Below are 18,082 nucleotides of genomic sequence, written 5' to 3' on the forward strand. Positions count from 1 at the left end.
TGGCCCAAGCTGTCCCTGCTCCGCGGGGGCTGCTGGCTCGGACGCCAAGACACCACCCTCTGAGGGTGTTCGCGGGAATGAGACCTGCAGCTTGGCTGTGCCGGCCTGTACGTGGCCCCAAGCCACTACTACGTGGGGTGTCCCACCGCCGCCCTGTGGCCTCCTGAGCCCGCTCACACAGGACTGATGAGCCTGAGGACATGTGCACTGACCTGCCCCCCAGAGGGTGTGGGGGCCAGGGCCCCAGGGGCACGGCTGCAGTGTCTGGGTGAGAGGAGCCTGGCCCTGGGGGTGGGGCTGGACATATGTCCAGCTTGGCGATTTAGGGCAGGTGACCACCAACGGGAAGCCGTTGCTGTCCTAGGTGCCTGGGGACCGCTTATCCTCAGCTCATGTCACTTTCAACAACTGTGCGCCAAGTGAGATAAGGAGCCCCACTTGGTGGCTGGCTCTCTTGAGGACTCTAGGGCTAGTGCCAGCCGGGGTGCCACATATCAGCTGGATACCCAGCTGCCAGGACTGCCCACCTCTCGCTGGTGTGTGCCCTGGAGAGTGATGCTAGCCCCCGTTTGTCCACGTGCCCAGAAGTTGACCTGCAGGAGAAGTGTGGGCAGAGAGCCACTGAGAAGGGCTGCCCGCTTGATGGGAGGGGATGCTGACCTGGCCATTGTGTGGAACCGGCTGCTGATTCCGTCTGTATAGCTGTGGGCACCGAGATGTGATAGAGAGGGACCTTGCTCCGAACCACAACAGGCATTGATGGACCAGGTGGTAAAGCCAGACGTTCAAAATCCATTCATGTGAGAGGTGAGGAGACAGAGACACGCAGAGGGACTTGCTGCTTGGTGATTCGTTCCTGGGTGCTTGCGAGGGCCAGGGAGCAGTGGCCAGGGACTCTGGTGCTGCCCCGACTGGCAGCGGGCAACAGGCACTCAAGCCTCCCTCGCTGCTCTGAGAGGCCACAGGAATGCAGGAGGGAGTGAGGCGTGGAGCCTGGGGACTGGGCCGTGGGACACGGGCATCCCAGTGTCTGTCAGCCTCTGCCCGAAACGCATCCCAGTGAGGCAGAAGTCTGAGACTTTGCCAACACCTGGAAGCTGTGGCTGGTCGACTGAACCGAGAGCCATGGGACAGGTACCTTCCAAGCAAGCCTGGGACGGGCAGGCAGTGTGAACAGAGCAGTGTGCCAAGGGCAGTGGGTCGGCTGAACCGAGAGCCATGGGACAGGTGCCTTCCAAGCAAGCCTGGACAGGTGGGGGGTGTGAACAGAGCAGCGTGCCAGGGCGGCTGGCATCCCGGGAGCGCTCAGGTATTAAAGCCATGGCTGCAGAGGGTTTGTGCTGGTTGCAGGTTCGGCAGAGAGCAGACCCCTGAGAGCAGGAGGTCCCTGGGCGCTGGCCGGGTGACTTCTCCCTTTCTAAGCAGCTGACCACTTCCCTTCGGTGTCATTTTTCTCTTCTTTGCTACAAGCTCTGAGTTTTCTCTCTTGCATTTAGTTTCTACTTTCTGTGAAAATTACTGTCATTGGAATACCATGCTTTTATCTCACCCAACCAAGAGCTTTAATTGTAGAGGCATACAGGCCATGGGCACCCTCCTGTCACTGCTCACCGTGGGGCCTCTCAGGGTTGGAGCCACATCAAATCGACCAGGTGAAGTGCAAGCAGATTTCCACGAGGCGAGGTGACCGAGCCATATGAGTGACATTTGCACATCTGTGGGGAGGCAGACACCCGTGGCCCAGCTTTGTGGTCCTGGTGGACACGGCGCCCTCCATGTGCACATGCTGGACTGTTGGGGGTTGCTCTGCCTCCAGGCTGTGCTGCCTTCCCACCCTGTTGTCTTTCCGGCTTGTGAGGCTGCAGCCCTGGGCAGGAAGAGCGGGTGTGGTTCATTGTGCTGCCTGGGCTGGACTCGGCACACTGGAGATCCTGTTGGGGGAGAAGGGCATCGACCCTCATGGTCTCTGGGCACCCATGGGTGCCATCCTGGTGCTCCCTCCTCCCACAAAGTCAGCCCTAAGCATGAGAGGTCCTGAGATTCATTCTCCTATTGGCTTGAGCCTCTTAATTCACTGAAAGCATGAAGTGCAGGCTTTTGATCTGTAGCCCGTGCTGTGCAGGCTAGACTCAGAGAGACAGGGATTTCAACTGCACCCTTCCCCTCACCCACCAAACCTGCTGGCAGCCATCCGCAGGACAGCAGCCCGCAGGGATGCAAGGATGCCATGGGCATGGGGAAGGTGGCACTGCAGCTGTAGGGCCATGCCAGCCCTTCTTATGGAACAGTTTGATTTTTGGCTCAGCCGCTTGCCTGCTGTGGTACCCCGGACAAGGACTGGCATGACACAGTGCACTGACTGTGAGGGTGCTAAATGTGGCTACAGCTGTGTTAGCACTGTGTCTGTGCCCACCTACTCTCTCCCCTCTTGTGATTCTGGCTGGTCAGATCCCAGGTAAGGCTCCCAGTGCCACACCTGGAACACCTGGGCACCAAGGGGCAGCAGCCTGCACCCTCCCCGAACCCGCAGCACTAGAAGCAAAATTCAAAATCAGGCCAGAGAGAGCACTGGGACTCAGACCTGCATAGCAGGTGCCTGCTAACCAGGCCCAGCATGGCCCCAGGCAGGCCTTAGAAGTGATGGCCAGAGCCAGCAGATCAAAGGGAGGGGAGTGCAGGGCCACAGGCTGGAGGCAGAGATGGAGGCCTCCTGCTGTGCCCAAGCCTGCACTGATGCCAACCTGGAGAGCCTGGCTGAGAGCTGGGGAAGGGAACAAGCAATCTGGGAACGGGACTCTGGGTGCCGGCTGCACAGCGAGGAGGCCCTGGACCTGACGGGGCTGTCCGGCGCGTGCTGGCCATCAGAGCCGCCCTGTGCATCCACACAGACCCTGGGCTTCCCTAGTTGACCCATGCTTCCTGCCATCACCTCAGCTTAAGGCACTGCCTGCTTATATGTTTACAAAGCAGGCTGGAGCCTGCCCAAGCCTCAAGCCAGCTCACGTTCATTCTCTGGCCCACATTGACCTGCACTGATCGCTCCTGGGGGAGCAGCCACAGAGGTCCTCACTGGTGCTGGGGCCCTGCATGCTGTAGGGTGGATTTGACCAGCTCCTCACCCAGGGAAGGTCCCGCACAAGGGGATGGCCGGGGCTGCAGCCTCTCAGAGCTGCTGCTGACCGTTTGCTCCCATGGCTGGGCCCTGGCCCTGCGTCTCTACTCACTTGGGCGCTTTGTGAAGCTTCTGAAAGTCTCCCTGGGGCCATGATCCCATTGCTACATCTGTGCTGGTCCAGAGTGACCACCAAGGGTCAGGCAGCTGCATGCCAGGGCCCCAGGAGGAAGAAGGCAGCCGGGGAGTGCGGGGCGGGAGGGGAGTCCCAGGAACCCACGCAGGCCCAGCCAGAATCTCCCTGCCCCCTGTCATTATCAAATATTGGGATTAAAATGCCTAATTTAAATTTAATGATGTATAAAAGTTAATTTAAATTTAATTTTACTTACAACCTAAAATCATGTATTCCATAAAGTAACATTAATTCAGTTGTGTTACATAATGCCAGGCTCGCAAGCATTGCTTCCGGAGTTCTTTTTACTTTTTTTTTTGAACACTAATTTTGTGTATCTGAAAGGCAGAGGGACTGAGACAGGGAGAAACAGGCCAAAAGATAGAGCGGTCTTGCGTCCGCTGAGCCGTCCCCCAGGAGAGCAACGCCAGGGCGGGGCCGGGCCAAAGCCAGGAGCCAGCAACTGCCTCCAAGTCTCCCACGTGGGCGCAGGTGCCCCAGCTCTCCAACCACTGCTCACTGCTGGACGGGAGCTGGCCCTCACAGAGGGGCAGCTGTCACAGGTGGCCAATGAAGCCCTGCAACTCACAGTGGCCTCTTCAATATTAGTCTTCATTAGAAAATAAGGAATACACACATAGAAAGCTCTTCAGCCTTTCCGATTGCCATGCCTTTGTAGCCACAGTTAACGTGCGGCGTGCTTCAGGGCTATGGGAAATCCAAGCACGGATTGAAAAACAAAATTGAACCAACCTAAGTTCATCTTCAGCGCTCATTCCCACCAAGAATTGGAGGCATGCTTGTATACGATTTCGGGTTTTTAAGCCAGGGGGCCTCTTTGAGCCCAGGCAGTGAATGTTTCCTGTACCAGCACCCACCCCAGCAGTGTCACCGCCCACATTCTATGATGGGACCCTGCTCAAGTTCTTCCCACTAGTAGGACATTGCTGCACCGGTAGGGTTTTCCTGTGATCATGTCTTCAGATTAATGGGAGGCAGAGCTTCCTCAAGCCTCAGGGACATTGCCCCATGTTCCTCTGGCACTCCACAGTGCTGTGTCATGAGATTGCTTGGTTGGTGCTGGCATGGGCTGGTGGCTGGCAGCAGGTGCGCTGGAGGCCAAGGCTGGGGCTGCTCTCAGAAGCAAACCCTGCTCTTAGGCTCCCTTCCGGCCCACAGCTGGCATCCCTGGAAGGCTGGCATCCCTGGGAGGCTGGCATCTGGAAGGCTGGCTGTTTTCTCTCACTGGCTGTGTCTGTTCCGGTTCAGTTTGACGTGTTTCTGCTGGCCCGGGTCTACCCGGATTTCACTGACTCAGTCATTCTTGTCTGCCCTCTTGGAGAACGGAAAGCCCTTCTCTTGCTTGGAACATGATAAAATGCATGGCGTGACATCCAGTGTTTGAAAAAGAGCCCTTTAGTTAACAGTTGTGTTTATATTGTGGTAGTATTTCCCCCCTGGATGACGCAGTGACCTGGTCTTCACTGAGCCCCTTCCCTGGTGACCCAGTGAGTACCTTCCCTGCGAGCCGACTCACGCTGGGCCCAGGCCTTGCTGCTTTGGGTGCTCTCCTGGCATCAACACCAGAGTGCTTCGCTCTTGTATGTGCAGCATGGGTTTTCTCCTCCCTAGGGGGAGACCTCGTTTGTTGGAGTTTGCCTTTCATTCTGGAACATTCTCCCTGTGTATTCTTCCAAAGCAGAATTGGTTTAGCAAATCGGATAGTCCCTGTTGGCGTTCCGATTTCCTGTGCTTCCAAGGACTGACCTGAAGAGAACTGATCCTGCGCGGCCTGGGACTTGTTTTCCCAGAATTCAGTGCAATTCTCCATTTGTTTAAATTTTTCTTGTTGTCTCCCGGTGGAGTCCTGGGATGTATCATGTAACCCTTCAATGCTTATTACTAATTCCCATTCTCAGATAGTTTATAGCTGTGTTTCTATTCCAAATGGAATTTTTATTATATTTAATAATTTATTTTGCTAGTTTATTGAAAGAAAATTGATTTTTATATATTTAATTTGTAGCCCTGCCTACTCGCTCAATTCCTGCCTGCTATCTGGTAGATGAGTTTGTGTTTTGGCTGGCTCCCTTGGCTTGTTTTAGTATATAATCAGCCTTCGGATAATGATAATGTGATTCCTTATTTTCTAATGTGCATGACTCATTTTTTTCTAATCTTATTGGATTATCTGGAACTTTTCAGATGGCGGTAAATAAGAGTGTGTGAAAGTAGGCCACACTTTGGGCCACAGCTTCAACAAAGAGAAAGCTACACTCGAGAACATGCGTGGTTTTAACTACTGGTCTTCGGTGAGCTGAGGAGAGAAACTTAGAAACACTGGCCTGAGACTACACACTCTGAGTTATGCTTTGGAAAGGAGCTGAGTGTTATTGTGGCAATGATGGCTAGGATCCTGTTTCTGTTGTGTGACAGAGAACGTTGGAAGCACGGATAGCGTCCCCAAGCCTGGACAGTGAGTGACGGAGCTCGGGCCCGGCCTGTACCCACGTGCACGGAGGGCACCCGTGCTCCGGCTCTGTCAGCATTCAGGCGCAGGTCCCCGCCTCCAGAGCTCTCAGCAGTGGCACGGCCTCCACATTACTGGATTTCCTGAGAAAATCCACCCGACCCCGTGCTGTTCTTAGAGCATGTGCTCATTCAACCATATGCCATAATTATTTTTACCTATGCCATGTTTTGAACGTGAACAAAGGTATTGAAAGTTGGCATCCTTGTCTTAGTGCACACGGCAAGGGAACCGCGTTAAGATGTGCCCGTCCCACAGGTCGTCGGCGCCCGGTGTGTTCATGTGGCCTGTGGCCTGCGTCTCACCCTTGGATTCTGTTTTGCTGAGAGCTTTCAAGGGACCTGCCAAGCCTTCTCGATGCCTTTACTGCATCTGTGGAGAGGGCCCCAGGCTTGCCTTTCTTTGTTGGCAATTCTTACGCTTCCTGTTTTGTGACTGTTGAACCATCCTTGCACATCGGGTACATTTTACTTGCTTGTGGCATGTGGCTTGTCTGATGTTCTGCTGGGTTTTATTTGCTAATATTTTGTGGAGATTTTTTCTTTCACCTAGTTTCAATGTAGCTTACTGTTTTGTCATTCATTGCTTTTTCTCTCAAGGTGCTACAGGCACTGTTAAAACAAGGTTGGTGACGTTCAATGGTGTTTAATTGTTTGGGATAATTCTAGAATTACTGGAGTTAGTTCTTGAGCTGTTTTGTAAAAATCAGTTATAAATCCAGTAGGCGTGGTGTTTTCTTTGATGGAAATGTTTAATCACTGCTTCACTTTTATTACTTGTTTTTGTTCTGTTTGGATTAGCTATTCTTTCTTTGTTTACGAAGATCTATTTATTTACTTACCTACAATGGCTGTAAGAGGTTTAGGCCAAAGGCAGGAGCCAGAGACGTTGTCAAGCCTCCCGTGGGCGCCCGCTTCCTTGATGACCCTCTGGTGCAGCCAGGATTTGAACCTCTGCCCCTAGAAGGGATGTCAGCATCACAGGCAGCAGCTTAGCTCACTGTGCCACGGCACCTGCCCAGGGTGCACCCTCTCAATACAATCTTTGTGAATGGTCTGTGGTCAGGAGTTTATCCAATTCTTCAAGTTCTCATGCTTTTTGAATTTGTTAACATGTTGTTTTCTACATTAATTTATAGTGTTCTTTCTTATTTCGGTGGTTTTAGTTGGACGTTCCATTTTCCATCTCTCTTTTTTTGTTTGTTTTTTGTCCGGATAGAACTTTGCCTGTTTTGTCTCTTGAGCTTCTGTAACTTTTTCAGGTTTCATTTTATGTGTTTTTGCCTGGCCCTTCTTTCTTCCTGCCAATTTGGAGTTTTTGTTTGTTCTTTTTGTTCTATGTTCCTCGGGCACGTCGTACGATTCTTTATTTGGAATTCATCTTTTTTAAGTATATTTAATCATTGCTCTAAAATCCCCCACACTAGAGCCTATCTGGGTCTTGTTGGATCCCATCAATTTCATTCTCGTTTCTTTGAGGGGCTGCTTGTTTCCTTTTGAGTTTTTCCAGCTCTGTCAGTTAGTTGGAAACATGCTGTATTTCTCGTGGCTGTGAGCATTCTGGCATTCTTGATTTCTGGTTGTATTCGGCTGTGGTCAAAGCTGGTGCAGAATTCTGGCTTGTACGAACCGACCAAGGCTTGGCTTGTGTGCTAATGTGTGCTTCACCTGGAAAATGGAGCTTCCTGCACCGCCCCGGTGAGCATGAGGTCCGTGGCTGCGCCGCCCCCCCGGTGAGCGTGTGGTCTGTAGCTGCAGGTGGAATGTTCTGCAAGTGTCTGTTAGACACATTGCGTTTGTGGTCTGGCCCAACCCAGATGTGTTCTTGCTGACTTACTTTTTGAATGACCTGCCCATTGATGGCCATGGGGTGTGAAAATCCCCAACTATCATCGCATGAGAGTTTATTTCTCTGTATATATAGAATCACAGCTTCTTTTTTTAAAGTGGATTTATTTGCTTGCTTGAAAGGCAGAAAGAGACATGTTTTTCATCTGCTGGTTCACTGTCCATGGCCCTACAGCAGCAGCAGGTCAATGACAGACACCTGCGGAGTCTCCAGTGAGATGCAGGGGCCTGAGTCTGTGGGTCGTAAGTCACTGCATGTTCCAGGATTCTCCCAGAACCTGCTGGGTCTCCAGTGAGGTGCAGGGGTCTGAGCCTGTGCGTGGTGACCCACTGCGTGCTCCAGGGTCATCTCCAGGAAGCCTGGGAAGAAGCAGAGTGGCTGGCACTCCGACGTGGGATGCACCTGTTGCACCACTGGGTCTTCCCGTACTTCTTCTATTAATACATCCGAATCATCAATGTCTTGCTTTTTAATGCACCGCATGCTTGGAGTTCAGTTTTCTTCTTTCTTTTAAAAAATTTTATTTATTTTTATTGGAAAGGCAGATTTATAGAGAGAAGAGACAGAGTAAGATCTTCCATCTACTGGCTCACTTCCCACAGGGCTACACCAACTGGAGCTAAGCTCATCTGAAGTCCAGGTCTCCCACACGGGTGCAGGGTTCCGAGGCTTTGGGCTGTCCTCCAGTGTTCTCCCAGGCCACAAGCAGAGAGCTGGATGGAAGCAGGGCAGCCGGGACATGAAGCAGCACCCACTCGGTGCCTGCAGTTGAGCCATTGTGTCAGCCCCACAGATGCCATTCTTCTGTCCATATGGCCAGCTTGTTTCTCTCCATGACAGAATTTAATCCGTTTACACTGTGCATCAATACCTACAGTGTGAACTCATTCCTCTCCTTTTGTTAACTGCTTCGCCTTCTGTATTCTTCCTCCCGTCTGGGTCCTGCTGTCCATCCTGAAGTTTCCTGGTTCGTCATGCCTGCTCGTAGATCTGACCATGGGCAGGATCCTTTGTTTTCTTTGCTGTGTCTTTGGAGCTAGTGTTTCACAGTATCCACACTTTTCTTTCAAAATGTGGACATTTTTCATCTATTATGTCACTTACTAGTTCTCAATGCCTTTTCCATTGTTTTCTCTTTCCAGCATGTTCACACTGCAAATATTTGTTTATGTAACAGTGTCACATGTGTATCAGAGCCTCTCCCACTCATTAATTTCCTCTTATTTTTTCTGAATGTGTCATTTCAAAAAAGCAACTAATAGCTTAGAAATTCTTTGTCTTCTCATTGTTCAGTCTCTTAATGCAACTTTTATGTCATTGATTGAAGTTTTCAGTTCGAAAATTTCTGAATGATTCTTCTCAATGATTTGGATCTCTGTTGAGCTTTCATTATTTTTCTTGCGTTGTTGAATTGTCCATCTGTATGCGCTTGCTTCTCACTGAGTTTACTTAGAATCAATGTTTTGAGTCATTTTTCAGGCACTGTGCAGGTTCCTCTTTGCTTAGGGAACCTTTGTGTCCCTTCCAGCCTGTCCTGCCGTGTTTCTTGTGTCTGTTCGTGTTTGGGTGCGCAGCTGGCGAAAGGATAACGTCTTCGTTTTGGAGTCTGTTGAGTTAGGATGTGGCATGTCACTTGGCTCACTGCCTTGGCTTTGGGTTGGTGAGCCCAGAGTGTGTCCTGTGCTGGAATGGAACCAGCAGTGTGCAGTGTTCAGGCATGTGATGTGACTCTGTGTTGGGGGGGGTTCCAGAGATCTGTGGCTGCAGGCTCCGTACATATGTCTGTTTCACTGGTATGGGAGCGGCCGGAGTAATGGCTGTCACCACATTTCTAGTGCCTGGGACACACAGTCCTGTCTAGGTGACACGGGGGCTGATGGCACCAATTGCTCTGGGGTCCTGGGATCTGGGTGCAGTCCTTTCCCTATGTCCTGGTGGTCACAGACCCGGGTGTGATTTTGGGGGCCTCCTCCAGGTGCCTGGGTGTGTCCCCAGGACCCCAGCTGTGCCTAGATTATAGTAGCAAGAGTGCACTGGAAACAGGGTCTGGAGTAGTAGCCCCAGGCCTTGTAGGCAGGTGAATGTGACTAGGGATTATAGCACCGACTGACACAGAAGGCCCAACCCCAGGTCCCCTAGGACATACGAGGGTAACACTGGAATTTGTGCCACGGCCCCAGAGCCCTGTGCCTTGAGATGTGCTGGGTGTCCTTGGGTCCCATGGGACTGGGTGTTGGGACATTAGGGGATGTCCCTGGACTGTGCCGAGGGTGCAGAGGGGCTAGCTCTCACCCTGCCAGGCACACTGGCTCTGGGGACTTCTTGCAACAATGGGGGTGCCTACTAGTTCCACCTCTGCTTGAATCTGGAGTGAGGGTTGGGGCAACGTTGGCTCGTCATCTCAGTTTGGAGATACAGCCTGCAAGCCCTGGAATTCGCACTCCAGGCGTCACTCAGTGTTAGGGCTGGACCCCCGCCCTGCTGCCGGGGCAGCGAGGGAGGACAGAGACCTCAAGGGGCTGTGCCGGCTGTGCTCCTGCTGGGCCGCTAGGGGCGCTCTCCAGGGATGCTCCAGTGCAGCCCTGGAGTGCAGGCCTCCCTGTGTCCTGCTGGCCCTTCTCTGTGCTAGCAGCCACGCCCTCCTCATACAGTTCTCAGTTGATTCCTTGAAGTGGTCTTCTCTGCCATGGAACAGTCTGTGAAGACTGTCTGGTTTTGTTTTAATTCAGAAATACGGTTTTCCACCTGACTGGGGCAGCCTCTGGTACTCTCAGTGTCAGCAGCATCAAGTACCCTGAGGCCCAGGAACAAGACGTGCCCCTGGCTCTCTCTGTTGGTGAACCTGCAGCGGCAGGGCGCTCGCTTGTTACAGGTCTCATTTCTCCCTGGTCTTGGTGATGCTTTGGCTGTAGCGTCATTCCCACTTCTGCAGTGTGACCCTCCCCCAGGCAGGTGTGTGATCCCAGCTCTGACAGGCAGCTTAGCCCCAGAGTCCTCAAACATGGTGGTCCTGATGGAACAGTGGGCAGGAAGTCATGAGTTCAGGGTTAGGGTCAGAGTTAGGGTTAGGGGTTAGGGTCAGGGTCAGGGTTAGGGTTCAGGCTGCAGTTAGGGTTTGGGTTTGGGCTCAGGTTAGGGTTAGGGTTTAGGTTTAGGGTTCAGGTTCAGGTAAGGGATAGGGTCAGGGTTAAGAAAGGGTTAGAGTTAAGGTCAGTGTTAAGGTCAGGGTCAGGGTCAGGATTAGGGTTAGGGTCAGTGTCAGTTAGGGTTAGGGTCAGGGTCAGTGTTAGGGTCAGGGTCAGGGTTAGGGTCAGGGTCAGTGTTAGGGTCAGGGTCAGGGTTAGGGTCAGGGTCAGGATTAGGGTTAGGGATAGGGTCAGTGTCAGGGTTAGGGTCAGTGTCAGGGTTAGGGTCAGGGTCAGGGTTAGGGTTAGCTTTAGGGTCAGGGTTAGGTTTTCTGATAGGAAAGGACACCATAGCCAAAGTCAAGGTTCTGAAATTAATTCATGAATTAAATTACAAAGCAGTTCATAAACTGACCTATACTATCAACTTTTAAAAGCAAAATTTCTCTGTCCAATGTTTTCTGGAAAGAGTATCCATGCCGGAATATTGTGGTAGCATGACAGGAAACCACTATGCTTCTTGAAGAGCATCTCTGGGTGGTAAATCAGGAAGCCGATCCAACACAGCTGCAGAGAGAATTATGACAAGGGAATGCTGCTGCTGTCTGTTCCTCGGGAAGAAGACACAGAAAGCACAGTGAGGGTGTAGGGCAGAGAGGCCCGGAGCAGAGGTTTATTGAGCTGTGCCTGCACTAGCCCCTGACAGCCAGCAGGACACGCAGCCTTCAGAAGGCTGCAGGGATGTTCTAGAATCCCTGCAAGTGGCCAGTGTGCATGTCAGCAGATTGCAAGTAACCTACACGAAGGTACATTTTCACATTTATGCCATAGTGTCAAGGACAAGAAAAACCTGCAGACAGCTGATGGGAACTCTCATATCCATCCACTGCTACAGGAGAGTTGTTGAAACATTCTCCCCGCAGCAGTAATGCCTTGACAGTTTTAAAAGGTGTGTTCTCTCTCTCTCTCCCTCTCTCTCTGAGACTTATTTATATTGGAAAGGCAGATCATATTTATGTGAAACAGGAGACACAAAGATCCTCGTTTCACTGGTTCATACCCCAAGTGGCCACAATAGTGGAGCTGAGCCGATTCGGAGCCTGGAGCCAGGAGCCTCTTCCAGGTGTCACACACGGGTGCAGGGTCCCAAAACTTTGGGCCATCCTTGACTGCTTTCCCAGGCCACAAGCAGGGAGCTGGATGGGAACTGGAAGTTCTGGGACATGAACTTCACTCATACCGGATTCAGGTACTTGCAAGGTGAGGATTTAGTCATTGTGCCAGGTTCATGAATGTTCTCTTGATAAGAATATTAAACCCTTCTCCTACGCATGTATTTTATTGACTAATGTCAGCAGTAACGTCTGGATGGGGGGGGGTGTGAGGAGTAGCCACTTCCGCTTTTCATGTCACATCTTCACCATAAATCACTTGAAGACACGCCTGGATCTTGCTCTATCATTAAATCATGAGCAGTTTCATATTACTAAATGGTTGTTGTAATTATCATTTTAATGACTTCATTACGTTCCATCAAATTTATCCCACTGTAATGTCCTTAGTCATTCCTTCCTTATTAGTCATTTAGGGTTTTATTTCTCTCAGATTTTGGTCATTGCTTATTACACTGGCCTACTTGGCATTGTGTGCACCTAGTCTCACTTGATTTTGAGCCGGTTCATTAGGACGGGCTCCCTGAAGTGACATTTCCATGTCAAATATTATTGAGCGACTTCCCGAAGGTGCGAGTCAGGCCACGCCTCCTTCAGGTAATGTGGTACTTACCAGCTTCCAGCATGCAGCCTGGCACACAGCTCACCATCCAGACTCACTTGAATGGCACCGTGCCATGGTGAGAACCAGGACAGGGACACCGGCTGTGGCTCTGCTCTTCATTGCTGAAATAATGACATTGGCCATCTACTCTCCCCCATTCCTGACATGTGCAAAGGGAAGCCTATTTATCCGGGTCACTAGAGTGAGAATTTTCATCATTAAAATTTCCAGCGACCCCTGAACCAGGGCACAAGAGTGTCGCATCTCTAGTCACTGGCACCGCACACAAACCATCCTGTGTGTGCACTTCCTGCCCAGTGTCCACCTAACTGAGGGCGGATATCCACACTCGGTCTCCTGCTTTCCCATGTCACGTCTGGAGATGAGGATGAGTGCCCTGGTAAACACAGACCCACCTGAGGCACAGCACATGTGTGCGGGACCGTGACGGGCGCAGTCCTGCGACGGGCACATGAGGAGCTTGCCACCCACTGACACCCAGCAGGTGGGTGTCTCACCCTGCCCCACCTCAGCTCTGGTTTCCCTGTCTGCCCCGCATGAGGCTGTGCCATGCAGCAGGTGGGTGAGGCTACACGAAGTAGCTGCTGCTGGGCCTTGCCAGCCTTGCTTCCAGGCCGGGGACTGGGGCTGAAGGGAGATGAGCACACGTTCCTGATGCTGTGTGACAGCGAGGAGAATAGAGCAGTAAAGAGAGATTAATAGCAGAGAGCAAAATGGAATGAGGGCTTTGTCCAAATCCCCACAGCCAATAAAGTGTTTCGAGTCCATTAGTCAAGGTCTCCTGGGCTGGCCTTTTATGACACCAACCAGGCCTGAGATAAGCAGGCTGCCGCCGGGACACACACTTCTCCGGGCGGAACCTCTCCCTTGGGCAGGCAGGCCCGTCACGAGGACTCCTGCAGAACCCCGCCCACGCGTGCAGGTGGACCCTAGGACAGGAGGGCGTTCCTTCCCGTCCTCGCTGGAGGAGGCAAGCCGCCAGGAGAAGGACGGGGGAGAACAGGGTCCGTGGCGCTGCCCGGGGGGCTTCGGAGGTGCGTTTACCAGCCCCCTCCCCTGCACTGCCATGCAGTACCGCCGTCTGGAGGCGAAGGCCTGTTTTTTAAGAAATAAAATGTGCTATGATTTTTTGGTGAGGGTGGAATACATTTTATAAACTGGAAGACTTCGTTGCCAAGCTTAATTTTCCCCAAGAGCCGACTTTATGGGGAGCAGAGAATGAGAACTTGAGTGGATAGTGGTCCCTGATGCGGGAACTTGGGAGAGTCTGTGTCCCCAAAGGCAGAGAGTGACCCCCATTTCACAGACAAGGAAATGAAGGCTGGTGGAGTGCAGCAAGCCCACAGCCCTGGGCCAGAAAGCCATGGACTTGGTGGCCACGCCCCCCTCCCCCGCTGCCTTCTGCCTGGCCGCCCGGCACCGCCCCTGGCCCCCACAAGGTCTGGCCCCAGCCTGCTGCCCTTACAAGCCCCAGGCCCCAGCAGTCCCTGCCTCCTAGGCTGTGACCAGGAAACAGCAGGCTGATGCTCTGGTTTGCTTAGAAGGAGCTGTCTCACTTGTTATTTACTTGGAAGACACAAAGAGAGAGTCAGGATGATGGCCCATCTGCTGGATACCCTTCCCCCAAAGGCCCACAGCCTCTGGAACTGGGTGGGTGGGAGCTGGCAGCGGGAACCCCATGTGGGTTTCCCACGCAGGTGGCAGAGGCCCCGGGACTTGAGCCCCGTCACCTGTTGCCTCCTGAGGGGTGCGTTGGCAGGAAGCTGGGGTCCGGAGCCAGGTGTCCCTCCCACTGAGGGACCTGGGATGTCCCCCATAGCATCTTCATAGCTGTGTCCCTCACTGGCCTGAGCCCACACTTTCAGAGGACTTGGCTTGGAGCGGGCAGGGGGCAAGGTCAGCTCTGGGGTCACACACTGTGTGGGCACATTGAGCCAGTGCGCGCACAGTGTGTCCTTGTAGATGGGTTCTTTTTACTGACTTCAGTGTGTGGAGGAAAGAAGTGTCCTATTGTTCGGCACTGGTGATCAACCCAGGGGCAAAGGAATGACTCTCTGTGCGCTTCTAAAGCTCTGCTTCTTTCTAAGTGTGGGAAAGCATGGCTGTTGGACCACCGAGGGAGGGGCATTCGTCCCTTCACTTTCTCAGCCCCCACCTCTGCTTCTGATGGGGAACCCAGGCTGAGAACTGCCAATCCCAAAGCACGTTGCAACACACCCAGGGCAGGGGCTGCGGATGCTACTGGCTGCCGGCTGTGAGGTCAGCGGTCAGCTTGGGTCCCTTCGCTCATGGGGTCTCTCTGTGCCTGGCAGGGTTTGCAGTTTGGAACAAGGGAGCTGGAAGAAATGGGTGCCATGTTCTGCCTGGGCCTCCTCGTCCTGGAACTCAAGTCCGCCGGCTGCCGCCAACATCTTCTAGCCCGTGCTGCAGCTCTGCTGGACTCGGAGGAGGCGGCTCTGGACCTGTGCCTACAGCGGTAAGGCACCCACCACACAGGGGGCAAGTAGCAGTCGGTGAGTGCTGTAGCTGGCCTAGCAGAGAAGAGGGGCGGAGCCATTGCCAGAGGAACTGGAAGAGCCAATAAATGGAGATGGGTGCCCACATGGCAGTGTGGGGCAGTACCGTGTGCACACACAGGGCTCTGTGGGGCCATGGTGTGTCTGTGCCCCTAGGGCTGTGGGGCAGTGGCGTGTGCACACACAGGGCTCTGTGGGGCCATGGTGTGTCTGTGCCCTAGGGCTGTGGGGCAGTGGTGTGTGCACACACAGGGCTGTGGGGCCATGCCGTGTGCACACACAGGGCTGTGTGGAGCCATGGTGTGTCTGTGCCCCTAGGGCTGTGGGGCAGTGGCGTGTGCACACACAGGGCTCTGTGGGGCCATGGTGTGTCTGTGCCCCTAGGGCTGTGGGGCAGTGCCGTGTGCACACACAGGGCTCTGTGGGGCCATGGTGTGTCTGTGCCCCTAGGGCTGTGGGGCAGTGCCGTGTGCACACACAGGGCTCTGTGGGGCCATGGTGTGTCTGTGCCCTAGGGCTATGGGGCAGTGGTATGTGCACACACAGGGCTGTGGGGCAGTGCCGTGTGCACACACAGGGCTGTGTGGAGCCATGGTGTGTCTGTGCCCCTAGGGCTGTGGGGCAGTGCTGTGCACACACAGGGCTGCGTGGGGCCATGGTGTGTCTGTGCCCCTAGGGCTGTGGGGCAGTGCCATGTGCACACACAGGGCTGTGTGGAGCCATGGTGTGTCTGTGCCCCTAGGGCTGTGGGGCAGTACCGTGTGCACACACAGGGCTCTGTGGGGCCATGGTGTGTCTGTGCCCCTAGGGCTGTGGGGCAGTGTCGTGTGCACACAGGCAGTATGGAGGCATTGCTCAGAAAACAACGGCCATCACACTGATTCTCCCATAACATATCCCTTCTGTAAACGTGAAGGGTTTTCTGCAGAGCCCACTTGGAACTGAGCAGCCAGGCTGGGCGCTGGTGCTGGGCGAGGGAGCAAGGTTGCCATTGCCTGTGGGAGCCTGTCCTGTGGAGGCCTGCTCTGGCCGTGAGCCTAGCAGAGGAGGGCGAACAGGGAGGAGGCAGAGCGAGGGCAGCCGACAGCAGCGGGCTGTGTCACTGCCCTCGTCTGGCACCCCAGAGAGGACAGGGCCGCTGGGGGCAGGCCTTCCCTGCACTGCGGCCCAGAAGCAGGTGGCTGTCCTGGGACACTGCATTTGCACTGGGTTCCTGTTGCTCTCCACTGCACTGTCAGGCTGCTGCCCCGGCCCAGAAGGATGTCACGGCTGGAGTCTCCACTGCACGTGGGGCCTGGTTCCCCAAGAGCAGGCTGAGCCTGTGTTTCCCTGGGCATGTGGTACCCAGGAGCACGGAGACCTGTGCCTCCCTGGACCAGAGTCCTGTTGTAGCATCACAGATGTCCCCTGCCCTGCCCAGGCCCTGTGTGCCTCACGCTCCTGCTGGATCCTGTATGGACTTCCGGGCCAAGCCACCTGGGGCTGGCATCCCTCAGGGTCCCCCACTGCTCACAGAGTGACTACTGGCAGAGCCTGCTCTCATGTGCCTGGCTGCTCAGAGGGGTCTAACTGCCCATGAACCAGAACAGGAAGTCTGCTCAAAAGGCCTTCTCCAGTTTGAGTTCAGGGAAGCCCGTGCAGGCCTCCAGCGCCCCGGCTCCTGGGAGTATTCATCCCAAAGCTCCTGGGATCGGGTCCTTCCTCACACACGGCTGGCTGCCGATGGTACAGGGAGAGACTGGGGTCCTCTGTGAACCCGGCCCTGCCTATGCCCTCCTGTACGACTGGCTGCTGATGCTGGGGTCTTGCCAGTTTAGTCACCTCAGACCTGGAGTTACAGGCCCCTCACCCCCGCCTGCCTCTGACTCCTCGGCAGAGCCAACTGCCACCCCATCCCTCTCCCCAGGGAACCTGAGCTGCAGAGTGGGCTCAGTGGCAGCTCAGCAAGTCAAGGGCTCCGGGTCCCCCACAGGGAGAGGTAGCCTGGTGCGTCCTTAGTTTGATGAATGGCGGGGGTGGGCCCTGGGCACAGTGGTTACCATGCCACTTGGGAAGCTTGCCTCCCACTTGGAGTGCTTGCTGGAGGCCCAGCTCTTCCCATCCTCATTCCAGCTTCTTGCTGACCATGCATGCCCTGGGACGCAAGGCTTGGGGCCCGGCTCCGGACACCAGAGACCCGGTGGAGCCAGGCTCCTGCCCGGCCAGCTCCAGCGTGAGGATGTTTGGGGAGTAAACCAGAGGATGGATATGTCTGTCTTTCTGTCTCTGCCATTCTAATAAAATCAAAATTAACAAAGAAACATTTAAAGCATAGCAATAGTTATGCTTCAGTCATGCGTCCATGGATTTTGGGAGAAAAGTGATAATTTTAATGATGAAAAAAGATGCCTGTTCATTTTTGAAAGCAGTTTTATTCTCCTAAATGAGAGATTATAATTGGAAAATGCAGAATGCACCCCATGGCTGTATTTAATCATGCAGCTAACCACGTCCACACATCACTGGTAGAACCACATCGTTGCCCACCATGAGTAGGCATGTAGTGTCTCAGCAACAATGCTTGTGCTATATTTATAAATACTGGTTAGTTGATTATCTTTTTTCTTTTTCAAATTTTAGGTGCCCATGGGAGATGTTTAAATGTAGAATGTGATGTGTTCCAATTTTGAAAAGAATCGTTTATCATGAATTACTTTCTTGTAAATGTCCTGGCTGTTTTTGACACTATTTTGTTAAACATTAATTTAAAACACCACTTTTAAAGTTAGCTTAATGTTGCACGTGAAGGTTGGTTAATTTATATTTTTTGTACACATTGCAAATTTTTTTTTTCTGGATTGACATTTGCTTTTACAATTCTTACATAGATGTGTACACTGAGTGTTCTTGCTTCCAGCAGGGGCATCTATCAAACTTGCTCTTTGTTTCTTTACCTTTATTTTTCAAGATTTATTTGTTTTTTATTGGAAAATCAGATTT

General features: G+C 53.2%; 1 protein-coding gene across 1 annotated transcript in view; it reads left to right on the top strand.

Annotated features, from left to right (window-relative positions):
• AGBL1 (AGBL carboxypeptidase 1) overlaps window positions 1–18,082 on the top strand; it is a 508,639-nt gene that overhangs the window by 374,289 nt on the left and 116,268 nt on the right. The window contains exon 22 of the mRNA XM_012929213.3: window positions 14,900–15,063. Within this exon, the coding sequence (XP_012784667.3) occupies window positions 14,900–15,063 (164 nt within the window). The remainder of the gene's footprint in view (window positions 1–14,899; window positions 15,064–18,082) is intronic.

The sequence above is a fragment of the Ochotona princeps genome, chromosome 6 (genome assembly GCF_030435755.1).
Source record: "Ochotona princeps isolate mOchPri1 chromosome 6, mOchPri1.hap1, whole genome shotgun sequence".
Lineage (NCBI taxonomy): Eukaryota > Metazoa > Chordata > Mammalia > Lagomorpha > Ochotonidae > Ochotona > Ochotona princeps.